This window comes from Brienomyrus brachyistius, unplaced genomic scaffold, assembly GCF_023856365.1.
Source record: "Brienomyrus brachyistius isolate T26 unplaced genomic scaffold, BBRACH_0.4 scaffold45, whole genome shotgun sequence".
Lineage (NCBI taxonomy): Eukaryota > Metazoa > Chordata > Actinopteri > Osteoglossiformes > Mormyridae > Brienomyrus > Brienomyrus brachyistius.
Window position 1 is genome coordinate 608,420 of NW_026042320.1, and position 16,144 is coordinate 624,563.

Genomic DNA, 16,144 nt, shown 5'->3' on the forward strand with positions numbered 1-16,144 from the left:
CATTCTTCAGTTATACTGTCTTCTCCGCTCTCCCTGTATCCCTCCTGTCTTCTGGTCCTGTCGTCTCTTCTCCAGTCATCCCCTGCTTCTCAGTCATCTCTGCATCTTTTCTCTCATTTATTTGCTTATTCTTTGATTGTTTGTGTTATTCGTTAACCCACCACCCCATGCTGGATGAGTCTTGATGTTTTTTGTTCTTTTTAAAGTTAGGCTTCTTCCTTTGTTTTTGTGCCATATCTTCTGCCCTCTTCTGGTTGCGGCAGTGCATGACACGGGTGGAAAATAGGGTTTATTACAACACACACATGAAAACCAAAAGGATCAGCATGGATTCAAAATAAACAGCAAATGACCAGGAATGAAATAAATGATGGAATAAACACAACTAGAGAACTATATACATACATACAACATACAGCTATAATTCTGCTGCCCTCAGTTAAATGTATGGCTATTCAACCTATGCAGCGAGCTAAACATAAAGGAGATGGTTCCAGGAACGACAGGACACGTCGCTTTGTCTTTGTGTCTCTAACTGAAGACCGTTTCTCCTCTTTTAATTTGTAAGACTGTGAACATACAGTAAAATAATACATAAGCATCAGCATCGACTTATTTTGTACCCAAAAACAGTAGTTAGCAACGTAGCCTTTCATCCGCTTTACATTCACCATAAACATTTTTTCTTATAAATTCAAATAACCTCATAAGTAATAAGAAAGTAACAAATCTTACAGAAAATAAAGCTACACATTGATTACTTACAGATTATGGCTCAACGAACTCCCCAACAATGTAAACTAGGCTTAAAGTTGTGAAGCTTGTTTGTTCCTCCCGGCATTTTCGCACACAAAAAATAACTAAAGAAGAAACTACAAAACTCAAAGGGTAATACTCCCCCCTAGTGGGAAAACTGAGAAATGCACCAGCCAAAGAAACCCAATAAAGCAACAAGAGAAGGGCAGAATACTCCCCGCCTGACATCCGTGGAATGTCATCCTCAACCGACATGCAAAAGGCAAGTAAAATACAAAGAAACAAAGTTTCTGCTTTTAAGTACAATCATTAGACACCAATAACACAACCTCACTTATAGGCCTTATGTAACACCTGTGTACACCCTTGCGGAAAATCTTCACCTCTATTTTCCTCACAAGCCCATCCTCACTGGGAAAGGTTTTGGTGATGAGTCCAAGTGGCCAGTTGTTCCTATGGTCGAGTGCCTCTTTTAAAAGAACAATATCTCCTGTTTGTAGGTTAGGCTTTACTGTTTTCCATTTGCGGCGGTCCTGAAGTCCTGAGATATATTCTTTTTTCCATCGTCTCCTGAAGACATCAGCAAGGTACTGCACGCGCCTCCATTGGGCTTTGAACAGATCACTGTTGTCAAACTGACCTGGTGGGATTGGTGGAGTCGCAACCTTTTGCGTGAGCAACATGGCAGGGGTAAGGATGACTGGGTTATCTGGATCTGCAGAAACTGCTGTTAACGTACGAGCATTCACTATTGCAGTGACTTCAGCCATTAATGTCACCAGTATTTCATGGGTAAGCTTTGCATTCCTGTGTTCTAGGAGCATCGCATCAAGGATTTTACGCGTGACCCCAATCATGCGCTCCCAGGAGCCAGCCATATGCGACACATGAGGGGGGTTGAAAATCCATTTGCAGCCAGAATCTTCAAGAAAGCTGTTTAGCTTGCTGTTGTAGCAGCCTTGTTTGTCTATTTGCAGCTCTTTGCAGGCACTCGCAAAATTTGACCCACAATCCGACCTAAGAAGTTTGACTGCACCTCTAATGGCAAAAAACCGACGCAGGGTATTGATGAATGACGACGTGTCCATTGATTCTACAACTTCAATGTGAATGGCCCGTGTGCTCATGCACGTGAATATGACTGCCCATCGCTTTGCATCCGCCTGTCCACCACGTGTTTTTCTGACAGTGACAGGCCAAGCCCCGAACACATCAAGCCCTGCATGTATAAAAGGAGGGTCAGTGGACAGCCTGTCCTCTGGTAGCTCAGACATAATCTGTTCCTGCTGTCTGCCTCTTAGCTTTCGACAAGTCACGCAGTTGAATATCATTTTGCTTATTGCTCTTTTCCCTCCCACAATCCAAAAGCCTGCAGCTCTGACTGCCCCTTCAGTAAAATGTCTGCCCTGATGGCATACTTTCACATGAAAGTGTCTTATAATGAGCTGGGCAAGGTGGTGTTTTGCAGGGATGAGGATAGGATTTGCTTCATCTGAAGTCAACTGTGCTCGTCTTAGTCTCCCACCCACTCTGAGGATTCCATTTGTGTCAAGAAATGGGTTCAGTTTGCTAAGTGGGCTTGAACATTTTGAGGGGCATACTCTTTTCAAGCTGTCTTATGTCCTCTGCATAGACTTCTCTTTGGGCAGTGCGAATGATAATGGTCTTAGCTTGACCAAGCTGCTCCTCCGTTAAATGCTCCCTACAACTGTGCCAGCCCTGACAGGAGCCTTCTATGTTCTGCTTAAAAGACTGAACAATGTGTCGGAGTTTGGACATAGCTTTCAGTAGCACGTTCCAACTTGAAAACCTTTCGAATCTGGCACTACTGAGAACATCCTTTGCAAGAGTGGTAGCACAAGTAGTTACCTCATGACGCAGTTCATTGTCAGTCTCCGGATCTACAAGATCAAACGACTCTGTCTGAAATTGACCTATTCCTGACTTGGTAAGAAAAGCGGGTCCACTGAGCCATGTGGAAGTAGAAAGCTGCTCAGCAGGTAATGCGCGCGTGGCTTGATCAGCAGGATTTAAGTGAGTGGGCACATAATGCCACTGGTGGGCTTGTGTAGATCGCCTAATGCGTTCCACTCTGTTGTGCACATAGATGTGAAAACGCCTCTTTGTGTTGAAAATGTAACCGAGGACTACTTTGGAGTCTGAATAGAAGCTCACCTGATCAACTGCGATGTCCAGCTCGTCCATGACTAACTCTACCATCTCAACAGCCAGGACCGCTGCACAGAGCTCAAGTCTGGGTATGGTGATGTCTGGTCTTCGGGCAAGCCGTGCCTTGCCGAGAAGGAAGCCCACTTCATTATGACCATCTCTCTCTGTGAGTTTAAGGTAGGCAACGGCGCCCACTGCCTTGGTAGAGGCATCACAGAAAACATGGATTTCCTTGGTTACTGCTGCAGACAGTGGTATTGACGTGAACATTCTGGGGATCTCCAGTTGTTGTAGATGTTTGAGGGAGTGTTTCCACTGTTGCCACTGTTGTAATTTGTCTTTAGGGAGTTCAGTGTCCCATTCACAAATGTCAGTGGAAATGTCTCTGAGTATGACTCTGCCCTCTACAATGACAGGGACAGCAAAGCCAAGTGGGTCATACACACTATTAACGACTGACAATACTCCACGCTTAGTGAAGGGCTTCTCATTGACAGTTATCTGGAACTTGAATAAGTCTCTAGACAGGTCCCAGCCCAAGCCCAAGCTTCTCTGCATGGGTGGGGTAGTCTGGCCAAGGTCAAGGCCCTGCATGTCAGCTGCAAGATCCCCACTTGGAAAAGTGTTTGTGATGGTGGGACAGTTGGAAGAGATTTTATGCAGGCGTATGTTACACTGAGCCAGCATCTCCTGAGACCTACAGAGAATGTTAATGGCCTCATCAGCGGAAGGGAATGATTTTAGTCCATCATCCACATAAAAGTGGCGTTCAATGAACTCTCTTACATCATTACCGTGTTCTTTTTCTCCCTCCATCGCTGTTCGTTTCAGTCCATAAATAGCCACTGATGGGGAGGGGCAGTTCCCAAATACATGGACTCTCATCCTGAATTCCTGTACTTCTCCATCCAGATCATGGTTTTTAAACCACAAGAAACGAAGGTAATTGCGGTGGTCTTCTCTGACAACGAAATTGTAAAACATCTGCTCCACGTCGGCCATGACTGCGTAAGGGTCGGACCTGAAACTATCAGCACTCCCACAAGAGTATTATTGAGATTTGGCCCTTTTAGTAGCACATCATTGAGGGAAACATTGTTATATTTCGCACTCGAATCAAAAACCACCCTAATTTTCCCTGGCTTTTGAGGGTGGTAAATTCCAAAACTAGGGAGATACCAACATTCTTGTTCTGGAGCTAGAGCTGGAGCTGGTTCCGCGTGGCCCTTACTGAAAGTTTTGTCCAAAAACTCAATGTAATGCTCCTTCATTTCCGATTTCTTTTTTAGCGTTTTGCGGAGTGACATTAAGCGACTGAGGGCTTGGTCCCTATTGTTGGGTAAACGCTGTCTGGGGGAGCGGAATGGGAGCGGAGCTACCCAATTGTTCGCCTCATCTTTAGTGAAGTCTCTGTGCATAATTTCCAGGAACAAAGCATCTTCTACTGAAAGAGCCGCTTTGTCATCATCCACTGTTTGCTGGAAAATGTCTGCCTAATTCCGCTTGTGTCTTCTCAAATGTAGAACGGCTTTCTGTGTATTTGTCTTTGATATAGATTTTGTTTTCACAGGGGTTAAGGAAGGTCGGACGCCCGTTATTAAGAATGTCTGTCTTAAAGGAGTTTACTGTGGGTTTGTGGGCACCTGAGAGGCAGACATCGCCTACAACCACCCATCCCAAATCGAGGCGTTGAGCATAAGGTGCACTGTTTGGACCATTTACCTGACTGCGAACCTTGTGAGCTTGGATGATGTCCCGGCCCAAGAGGAGGAGAATGTCCGCGGCTGGGTCCAGAGGAGGGATCTGTGAAGCCAGTGCCTGTAGATGAGGGTGAGCCAACGCAGCCTCAGAGGTGGGTATCTCATCTCTATTATCTGGAATGTGGTCGCATTCTGTCAGTGTGGGCAGCAACATGGATACTTTCCCATTTACGTCCTGAATAACAAAATCAGTTGCTCTGCGTCCTGCAGCCTCTGATAAACCTGCACATGTTTTCATGGTGTATGGGAGCATAGTGCCATTCACATTAAACATGTCGAAAAAAGCAGACCTGGCTAAGGATGAATTGCTTTGATCATCCAACATGGCGTACATCCTCCTTTTCTCTTCAGGGTTTGTGCAGGGATACACGTCGACTAAACAAATCTTAGAGCAGGATTTACCCTTTAGGCCTGGGCCACACACTTCTGTGCAAGTAGTTGTGGTTACAGAGCTTGTAGTATCGGCCTCCCCGCCTTGGCTCTGAGGCAAGAGATTAGGGTCCTTGGTTGTCCACGGAGGTGGACCAGCATGCATGGCAGCCACGTGAGCATCACTATTACATTCTGAGCATTGGATAATGGCCTTGCAATCTTTAGCTCGGTGACCTGTAGAAGAACAACACTTATAACAAATAGCATGTTCTTTGAGGATGCTTTTTCTTTCATCTAATGTTTTTGACCTAAAACCCCTGCATTTGACAAGTGAATGGGGCTTGCGGTGAATAGGACATTGTTTGTCTGGGTTGAGAACAGATGTTTGAGCTGTGACGTTTGTTTGACTAATATCTGTTCTGTTCACTGCAACCGGAACTCTGTATTTAGTTGGTTTCACCAATGGCTTATCAGGTTTTGGAGCTACTATGTTTGAACTGTGTAACATAAAGCTAGGATCTGTTTTCATTTCTGCATAATCATTTATAAACTGAACAAAATATGAGAAAGGTGGGTAAACTGCACCATTGTCCCTTTTGTATTTTGTCCCTTGTTTCACCCAGGACTCCTGGAGTCCGTAGGGGAGCTTTTCAACTATCGGGTTTATTCCCCTTGGGGTGTCCAGAAAGCTAAGGCCTGGTAGATAATTTTCACTTTGTGCATATTCTAGCTCCAACAAGAGATCTGCAAGCTCCTGCAATAAGTGAGTGTCCTTATTAGATACTTTTGGAAAAGACTGTAAGCGTTGGAAAAGTGATGCTTCGACTACCTCTGGAGAACCAAAACTTTTGTCTAGACGTTGCCACAAACGTTGAAGACCTGCTTGTGGGTTGTTCACATGGACCGCCCTGATCCTCAGAGCATATTGGAGTGACTCCCCGCTGAGCCACTTTGTGAGGAGGTCGAGCTCTTCGCTGGACTTGAGGTTGAGGCCTTCTATGGCGTTGCGGAAGATGGACCTCCAGGACAAGTAAGATTCAGGACGGTTGTCGAAGACCTTGAATCCCGCTGTCAACAGGTCACGGCGTGCTAGGTAGGCTGTAAAATCTGAGAGTTCAGTCTGTGGAGGCATTGAAGGTTTAGGCTGGGTTGAAATGTCGGTTTTTCTGCGTGTAGGAGGGGATTTTGGTTGCTCCTGCTCTACAAAATCAGTGAGATGTTCACCTGGAGAGGAGGCAACGGGTGGTTGACGCTGTTGTAGATGCTGAGCGTCATAATTACTGACCAGTTGTCCTGTATCAGGCTTTCTGTCTTCGTTAACTTCCAAGCTGCAGTTGGCGAAGTGAGCGTTCACATAATCGCAAGCGCGTCCGATGGAAGGAGGCGTGATAGAAGAGACTCCTTGTTCTGTGAGGTCGACGGCGTCATGCTCCTCATCTGCTGCCGCTTCCAGGACATGAGCTGCGGCGAGTGCTGCTTCAGCCTCACCCTCCTCCTTCAGAGCGTTTAGTGTTGCCTCGATGCGAGCCTTCTCAACCTCCATGTCGATCTGGCGTTTAGCGTACTGTGCTCTGGTGCGGGCGGCTTCTGCTTTCGCTCTGGCTCGGGCTGCCGCTTGACTGGTGGATGAGCGACACGAAGAGCGTGACGAGCGTGACGAGCGTGAGGGGCACTCTGACCGTACTACCATCTGGGAGAGAGGCGGCTTCTGCTTTCGCTCTGGCTCGGGCTGCCGCTTGACTGGTGGATGAGCGACGCGAAGAGCGTGACGAGCGTGAGGGGCACTCTGACCGTACTACCATCTGGGAGAGAGGCGGTGAAGCTTCAAGCAGAGACATCTTGGGTGCTTGCTAGGTAGACAATCTTCTTACTCTGCTGCCCTCAGTTAAATGTATGGCTATTCAACCTATGCAGCGAGCTAAACATAAAGGAGATGGTTCCAGGAACGACAGGACACGTCGCTTTGTCTTTGTGTCTCTAACTGAAGACCGTTTCTCCTCTTTTAATTTGTAAGACTGTGAACATACAGTAAAATAATACATAAGCATCAGCATCGACTTATTTTGTACCCAAAAACAGTAGTTAGCAACGTAGCCTTTCATCCGCTTTACATTCACCATAAACATTTTTTCTTATAAATTCAAATAACCTCATAAGTAATAAGAAAGTAACAAATCTTACAAAAAATAAAGCTACACACTGATTACTTACAGATTATGGCTCAAAGAACTCCCCAACAATGTAAACTAGGCTTAAAGTTGTGAAGCTTGTTTGCTCCTCCCGGCATTTTCGCACACAAAAAATAACTAAAGAAGAAACTACAAAACTCAAAGGGTAATACTCCCCCCTAGTGGGAAAACTGAGAAATCCAAAGAAACCCAATAAAGCAACAAGAGAAGGGCAGAATAATACTAACGAAGACATTTGTTACAATTCTAATACAAATGTAACGACAGAAAATGCTGGAATCTACTTTACCATGTTTTTCAAGTATTTTCCAGTGTCCTGGGCTCATTCGGTTTGTCAGTTTGCTGCAAAAAGAAATTTGGAATAGTCAGGGACACAAAAAGTACAGCTTTTCATGTAAACGGGATTAAAACTCTATGTAGTAATTAATGGACAAACAGAAGACCTTTTGTCACATTTGTAAATATTTCACTGTAGCGCGGCATCTGGCTGTGAGTGTTACCGAGAGCGTATGACAGTCTCTGCCCCAACTGTCGGCAGGAATGAAGGAAGAAAATTATGATTAAAAAAGACCCAACAATACAACTTAACTGTTATAACATTTATTGTACAACATACTATACATATTATCAGGAGCGCACATAACTGCATGGTGCGCAAGTACGCATTCCCGTACACTCGTGGCAATTCCTTGTTGTAGCAGCGTATTTATTTTATGTGCATTCACGCTGTTATGACAAAAAATTACTGTGCATCTTAACATTTATGTAGCTAATTTGTACTTCGTCTGTGGCATGAAGGCTAAAATGCACAATGATTTCTTGTCATAACAGCGCGAATGTACATAAAATAAACACGTATTTGCGCTGCTACAAAACATTACCGCGCGTATCGGTTTAAACAGCGAATAAGTACTTTCACACCAGGTATGTGCCCCCTGCATATGATCATTTTTGCATATAAAATAAAGGGTCGACTTACGCAGGGTTGCAAACTTTGGTCAGCTGGTTGGTGTGAGATTTTCAATTCGAGACAAGTCTACACACGTATTCACATTTATATAACGGTTTTATTACCTTGTAAATAGTCTTCAGGATTTGCAAACTGCCCAAACACTTTTGATGTAGCCAGTTTTAGGTTTTAAATGGATTAATAGAGATTCTCCATAAGATTTATTGCTGTGTGCGTTTGAGTCTGAAAGCCCGAGTCTCGCGCCAGATGCGTCAGAGTTGGCAACCTGCTTACAGCCGAATCGGACCTACGACCGGTCAGTTGGAGCCGAACGCGGCCGAAAGTCACCGACGAGCTGCAGAGGATCGCATCGTCTGTTATGGTACGAATAGGCGTCCGTGACAACAGCTTGGTTACTTTTGAATCACATGTACTTACCTTATCAAACTTCTTACGATCATCTGAGAGACGGTTTGCATTTGGAAAACTCACAGCATTTAAAAAAATGGACAAGCAAGAAATTAAAGTTGTTAAGATTAAAATTAAAATTAAAATCAAAGTTAAAATAACACCCAAGGAAGGGGGAACTTTTTCCCCAAAAAACGAGGCACTGGAGAAGAACATCGGCGAGAGCGTGGAGATGGTGAAGATCATTAAGAAGGATGACACGGACAAGCCCGGATCGACATGGAGGGTGTCTTACATACCGAAGGTAAAGCACTGGCTTAAGAGACCTTATTAGAACACTTTCATTCGAGCTTAAAATGTGTTATATCAATCATCTTTCCTTGTTTTAACAATCGGCTGTCCCAGACTGGAACCGAAGAAAGTTTCCGTGGCCAGAGGAGTCGTCCATGGAGCGCGAGGGACAGGCCACCCCCCCTGGAGGAAGCAGGAGCGACCAGGAAGAGGCCCCAGCTGAAGTTCCTCCATCGGACAGACAGCAACGGCTCCTGCGCCCTGCGAGCAGAGAGAGGCCAGGGGCAGCGTCAGCCATCGGTGGAGCAGCAACTCCAGACAAGAATACGTGGACTTATGGGTTATGGCCAGGGACGGAGGAAGGACAGAGACATTGTTCCTGACGGACTTGTGGGTTATGGCCGGGGTAGGAAGGATAATAGAGATACTGTTTAAGTATTATTATAGATGTCAGATAGGATAGGAAAAGATAGGCTAAGTTAACATATGATAAGTTAAAATACAATAAGATAGACAATAAGTTAAAATATCATATGATAGGCTAAGTTAAAATAAGATAAGAGCTTTACAATAAAACATATACTTACTTTTCAAACTGTGTCTTTGTCATCTCTTCAGTGTCGTGTCTGTGGTTTGATAATTTTGCATCGTTAATTTATATCTGATACTCTCCTAAATATCAATAAGCAGAGACGGAGGAAAAGATACGGTTAAGTTAAAGGAAATGATAAAGTATCAAAATCACAGTGTTGCCTTATTTTGACGCAGAAAGAGTCATTTCAGTGTTACTGCCACCTATGAGTTAATGGCCGCAAATGGTGTTAGAAGTGCCGGTAAATAACGCGGCGTAAGTTTAACTCCGGTGTGCTTCTGAAAAACGGTAAGTGACAAAACTGGTAAGTAGCAGGTAAAGTGGTCATTTAACGTAATGCTAACGTGCATTACCAGTTAGTAAGTGTTTTACTATATCTTACACTACGTACTTACACGTACTTACACTACGAAATCAAACCCCATAATTTTTAAAATTAAAATTACGTTAATTTTGTCCTTAATTATTGCTATATGTGAAATTAAGGGAAAAGGTGCAATGATTAAGGCCAATTAAGGGGTAAAACTACTGAATTTCCTCCTTACTTTTTCAAATTTGCCTCTTAAATTTACTCTCAAAAAATCCTTATTTCACCCCTTTTTTATAAATTAAGGGGCAATTTAAGATTGTTTCAAGGTCTGTAATTACATAACATTGCCCTTTAATTCTGATTAATTAAGGGGCAGTTTAAGAGTATTGCAAGGTTCCATTACTACTTAAAATTACTTACATCTGTCCTCAATTCTAATAAAGGGAGTTTAATATTATTATAGGGGTCCACAAACCATTAAAATTCTTTATTTCACCTATTAATTTTTATTAATTAAGTGATTATTTAAGACTGTTTTAAGTTCTTAAGCACTTAAAATATCCTTATATCGCCACTTAATTTTAATTGTGTGCTCAAATGTTTATGTAAAAATAAAGCATAATAAATCACAAACCAGTATGACAAACGTATTGTTTTATTATCATGCATGAATGAATTACAATGAGAAAAGCTTCCTTCCTTTTACCGGCTGCTTGTCCCCTTGGGCTTGGAAAGCCTTCGCTGGGCTATAAGCTCCGTCTTCATAGCCTCTTCTTCCTTTACATTTGTTGCTTCCTTCCTTTTACCGGCCGCTTGCCCCCTTGGGCTTGGAAAGCCTTCGCTGGGCTATAAGTTTATGTTTGTTGCTTCCTTCTTCCACTGCTTTTCCCTCCTCATCTGTCTTCTCTCCTCTCTCTCTCTTTTCCTCTCCCTTCTTCATTCCTATTTCCTCTTCTGCTCTTTGCTCCTGCTGCTTACTTGACCCATCTATGTATTTTTTCCTCCATTTCACTCTTTCTCCTGCCTATGATGGTAAAGAAGAAAAAAATATTAGGAGGATGGAGCTTCTTCAAACATGCAATTACTACAACTTGTACATCAAAATGTATTGACATTCGGATCAGTCAGTAAGATGTATGAGATAAAAAACAAACCAGCCAGTGAAAGAGTTTATATAGCCTTATTCTTGTTATTACAGGGTTTTTGAGGGTGTGTGCAAATCCATATTATGTTATATATATAAGGTATTTGCTAAAGATGGAATCGTGGCCATGTTAAAATGTGCTGATGTTTCTTTACATTAACCTGTGTCAGTAAATGCTGGGTGAGGACTTGGACTCACAGTGGTATAGAGGTATAAGCAAGGTGTGTCTTAATAACCCTCAGTTTTAATCCCACAGGTCCTTTTGAAATACAGTGTATATTATTAATAATCATGATGCTCTCATACAACAGGCACTGTGGACAGGTTAATGTGCCCTGCAGTAATTTAACATGTCTGGCTTTTAAATAGAACAGACTTTACTTCCCCTTCTGTGGTAATTATGAATCTGCGAATCTGTATATGAAGCTGAAGAATCAACACAAAACATTTGCAATTGTCACTAATTAACCCAGAAGCAAATTCCCCCTTAACACCGTATATTTTACACTGGTATATTTGTGACTCCATTCTGAGAGCACAGTGATATCCACAAGCATCACAAACCAGCCAATCACAGGTTGGAGAATTTAGCCAACTGGTCCTGTGTGTATATTAAATGTTTAATGTACATGACAATAAAGCGTCATGCTTTTTAAAGCCATTTAAGGCATTGTTTGTCAATTAAACCATTTTTAATGCTATGTAAGACCAAATTGGTTTAATTACTTCTAATCCTAATAATGTCCCACGGAAACCCAGTCTTAGAGCTGTCCAGAAAAAAAATATTTTGATGATATTTCAAGGAAATTACTTACTTTGTAAAGGCGCTTAATAGGAGGTGTGATGTCCTGGAGGCAAACCTCAAGTGCTTCTGTTCTTTCTACAAGAAACCACAAACATTTCAGGTATGTAGCAATTTGAAACATTGTTCAAAATTAAGTTCAGTTCACTCCACACAAGCAATAGCTTCCATTATTTCCATTCCACATTTAATATTTCGGAATTAGGTTAAATGACTGATATTTTAAACTATATTTGTCAAACACTGCGCCCACTAACAGGTGAATAATATTGATTACCTGGTAATAGTGGCACCTGCTAGTAGGTGGGACCTATTAGGCAGCAAATAAACAATGTGTAGGATATACTGGGATGCAGAAAAGTGGACAAGCCTAAAGATTTGAGTGACAAGGGCCAAGTTGTGATGGCTTGATGATTCGGTCACAGCATCTCCAAAACTGTAGGGAAATATGTGAACGGGTGACGGAGGCTCATTACATGGCAGATAGTACAGCAAACCTTCAGAGGTCTAGAGGAATCCACGCCCTGATGAGTCATGGCTATTTTGGCGGCAAAGGTGAGCCTGGGCCCCACCATGAACCTGCTGACCACTGCAGGACCATCTCACAAGAGCTGGGGGTTATGATCCAGCTCTCTAGCCATCACCAAATGGCCCATATCAAAGTCACTCCCATCCTTACACTTGCACATTGTTTCTGCTTCCAACACATCAGCTTCAAGGACAAAGCATCCACCTGCTGCCTAATATAACCCCCCCACAGTCAGAAGCCACTGTAACCAAATAATCAATGTTATTCGCTTCACATGTTATGGCTGATCAGTGTATAACCTCTGTATCTCAGTTACGTTTCAGACAGTTTTGCTACATTGTGCAGATTAATATACTGTGTTTATAATACATTTAAAAATTTCCCAAAATTCAGCACATTGTCAGTTTCACTGGCCAACACACTGATAATCGTAACATCATCAAGTTCTTTAGCCAAATTATGTGTGCTGAGCAATGGGAAACCTGACACTGCAGTACAGTGAATCATGCAGCAGCACTGGGAAAATGTAAAAACACATTTTACCTCCAAGGGCCACTGTTCTCCAACCTTTTTTCAGCAGTCTTACATGTCTGTCAAGACATAAAATATGTTTGCACATATACTGTACTGATCCTGGGAGGATTAAGATGGCAAAAATATCAATTGGGCTGGTGATTGCACAATATTTTAGAAGCTAAATTATGAAACGTATTACTATATATATTACACAATGATAAGGTATAAATACAGATAAGCTACATACCGTTGGAGTGAAGCTGAAGTCCTTCTCTCTTCTAGACAATGGAATCAGTAGAAATTAAGTTTTGCCACGACATGAGAAGCCAGGAAAGTGAAGCAGAACAAGAACAGGAACATTATTCAGCCTTGGCTGACTAGGTCTGTATTCCGGACATTACATTCATGATTTAATTTGATTGCAAGGCCCTTGAATAATTTTAACTTGCTTGCAGGTTCCCTATGTACAGTATGTATTACCTTTCCTGACCTTCGGAGGTCCTCCCTCCTGTTTCGGAGCATTTTTAAGGCTTTTTTCAGAATTTCCTGCTCTTTGCCGACGAGGCTACAGGGCAACTCTGCTGTGACCTTGAAATTACATGAAATATTCTGTTAAAACACTTTATTTGGTGATTGAAAATTTAAGCCCTCATTGGGCTTTATGTGGTAAAAAAGTAAAATAGAGAAATTAAACTATTTGATTAGAAATATTGATTTTAAACAGTTTTATGAGGTACAGACTTTGCTTATGACAGGGTTCCAGTCAATTTCCGCTCCCTTGCAGGCAGTGGTCCACATTTTTGATGCACCCAGGGATGATCTTACAACAGCCTGGTGGAGACGTGTAGAAAAAAGAAAGATATCAGTTTTGCACCAAAAACGTTAGAATAGAGAGGAGTGCAGGTGGACATAGAATGAGCAGAATGAATGGTAGCAGTATTTCTGATGTGAGAACCACTTATTCTGCTGATTCTACTTCCACCTGCACTGTCTGTGTTCTAACAGCTCTGTCCACTTTAGTTTCTATTTCCAGGACTGTGTGATACTTACACTGAATCTCTTTTGTTCAGGTGTTGCCGCTGATTTCCCTGCTTATTTTTTAGGAAGTCTTCTGCTTCCACTCCAGACTGCTTGAAGGAAAGACCATGAAACTAAATATGATATATTCTGTAACCATGACCTGACAGCAGTATGTCTGTGAAACCACAAAAAACACAGAGCTTGCTATCAAACAGACAGTTTACTTGCCTTTAGTTTTAAAATGGAAATTAGGGATTTCCTCAGTCTGAAGTTTTTGGGGAACAAAAGGTAAACATCTTGCTCCCCAATGTCCACAAAATCATCCCCTGTCACACCTTGTTCTTCATGGTTAAACACAGAGAAAATAGATTAATCCACATGACTGTAACTATAAAACCCAAAATATTATGGCCACACAGAGGTTGAAAAAATAACAATGATTATGAATAAATTAATAATAAAACCCCATAATATAATTAAGGCACGCAGAGTGAGCACATAGCAGGCATAGCAACAGTAAGTAAGGTGGATAAAGGGGCAACTGAGAAGACTGCATCAGCAAATTTAGCATATTTCCCATAAACACAACACTGATAGGAGTTATCAATTTAGCATTACCATATACAGTACAGTACTGTGTAAAAGTCTTAGGCAGTCCAAAGAAATGTTTAAAGCTGTTTATCTGGGTAGCAAGTGCACTTTGGCTTAGAACAAAAAATACAATTTAATATTAGAATGTGTGCAAATTAAGAGTAACACAATAAAAAACTAGTAATAATTTCTTCTGTTTTCTAAAAAGTTACTGATATCTAGTTGGATGGCTAGATGAACACCGCTTCAGTTCCCAAACTTGTCTTCAGGGGCACATCAGCCGTTCCACGATTTTGTTAAATTTCACCAACAGCTCAATTAAATAATTAAATATATTGGTTCAAAAAGTCAGTGAGAGATTGACTAGCTGTATGAGGTGCCTGCCTTCTTTGCCTGCCTAAGACTTTTGCACAGTACTGTATATATATATTTAGGTCCACAATCATGGCCTTACAATGGCTGAGGCTGGTTGGCCGAATGATGGGAGAACAACCATGTCCTCAACCATTCAAACATTTCACAGAGCCAACAGGTATGTAATCCAACAATGTGCCCTGTACTGTAATATTGTCCTCTTACTGCAATGCTTCATATTACAGTATCCATTTGCATTTTATATTACACAGTGAGTTTTACTTTATACAGTTACATACTGGATGTATACTGTAGCACACATGTCGCGTCACTCACGGTCACACACACAGATTAACCTCCCCTCAAACCACAGGCAATATGCCAGGACAAGCAGTGTAGTACAATCTTTTATTAAACACGCAAGAGCAAACCCAGTACTTAACACACGGGGGGGGGGAAACAGAATATCTAACACCACGAAGGGGGGGGGGGACATGCCCTACATACACACCTTTCCCACTGAATACACCCCCATAGAATTAGCACTTCAACCTCCCAAATTCCTGTGAAAATGTTACTGCGATTGAGCATGTACATGAGCGATTGACTACAGACCAATACAATCCAAATCCAAAACACACATGATAAATGTGCTTTTCTACTTTTATGAGAACTGAAAGCGCTTTACAATTCATGCCTCACATTCACCCATCCACACACCGGTGGCGGAGGCTGCCATGCAAGGCGCCAACCTGCATGCCGGGAGCAATTTGGGATTCAGTGTCTTGCTCAAGGACACTTTGATGGGGTCACGAGAAACCAGGGCTCGAACCTGCAACTCTCTGGTTGCTAAACGATAGCACTACCTCCTGCGCCACCATCTTCCCCAAATGTAAGGAGAAGGAGGTTCCTCGGAGCTCCGAGATGTGTTTGGCTGTAATAAATCTGGAATATAGTTATATGACATAGTTTTTGATAACACCAGCATTTACTTTTTAGCCTTTTCAGCTTTTATTGAAAGACAAAACAAAATTAAAAAATGCAGAAGTTTGAATGACTGTGTGTTTATTTCAGTTATTTTATATTGGACTCAAGGATTGGTTTCATCATACAAATACAGCACAGATAATGTTTACTTGAAAATACTGAAAAGTAAGTGATACCAGAATCAGGGGGTCAATAAGCTTTTAAGTAATAATGTGGATTGTGCTTGGGATAGAAGCTGCACTATTGTCTTGAAGAAAAGTATAGATTTTCAAAATATGCAAATTAATTGTAATAAAAGTATTAGTGACGTTCATTTTTAGATTACATTAATTACATAACTAATAATACATTGAGAAGAAATGGTTTGTCATTATGTGGTTGGAAAGACATGAAAGTGATGTGGAA

At 42.0% G+C, this 16,144-nt stretch overlaps 1 protein-coding gene across 1 annotated transcript; it reads right to left on the bottom strand.

The window, feature by feature from the left end:
- Positions 1 to 1,051: 1,051 nt before the first annotated feature.
- LOC125723046 (uncharacterized) lies at positions 1,052 to 2,185 on the bottom strand. The gene has a single exon (XM_048999460.1). It carries the CDS (start codon positions 2,085 to 2,087, stop codon positions 1,053 to 1,055), a length of 1,035 nt encoding a protein of 344 aa, XP_048855417.1. The 5' UTR covers positions 2,088 to 2,185; the 3' UTR covers position 1,052.
- Between the last annotated feature and the right edge of the window lie 13,959 nt (positions 2,186 to 16,144).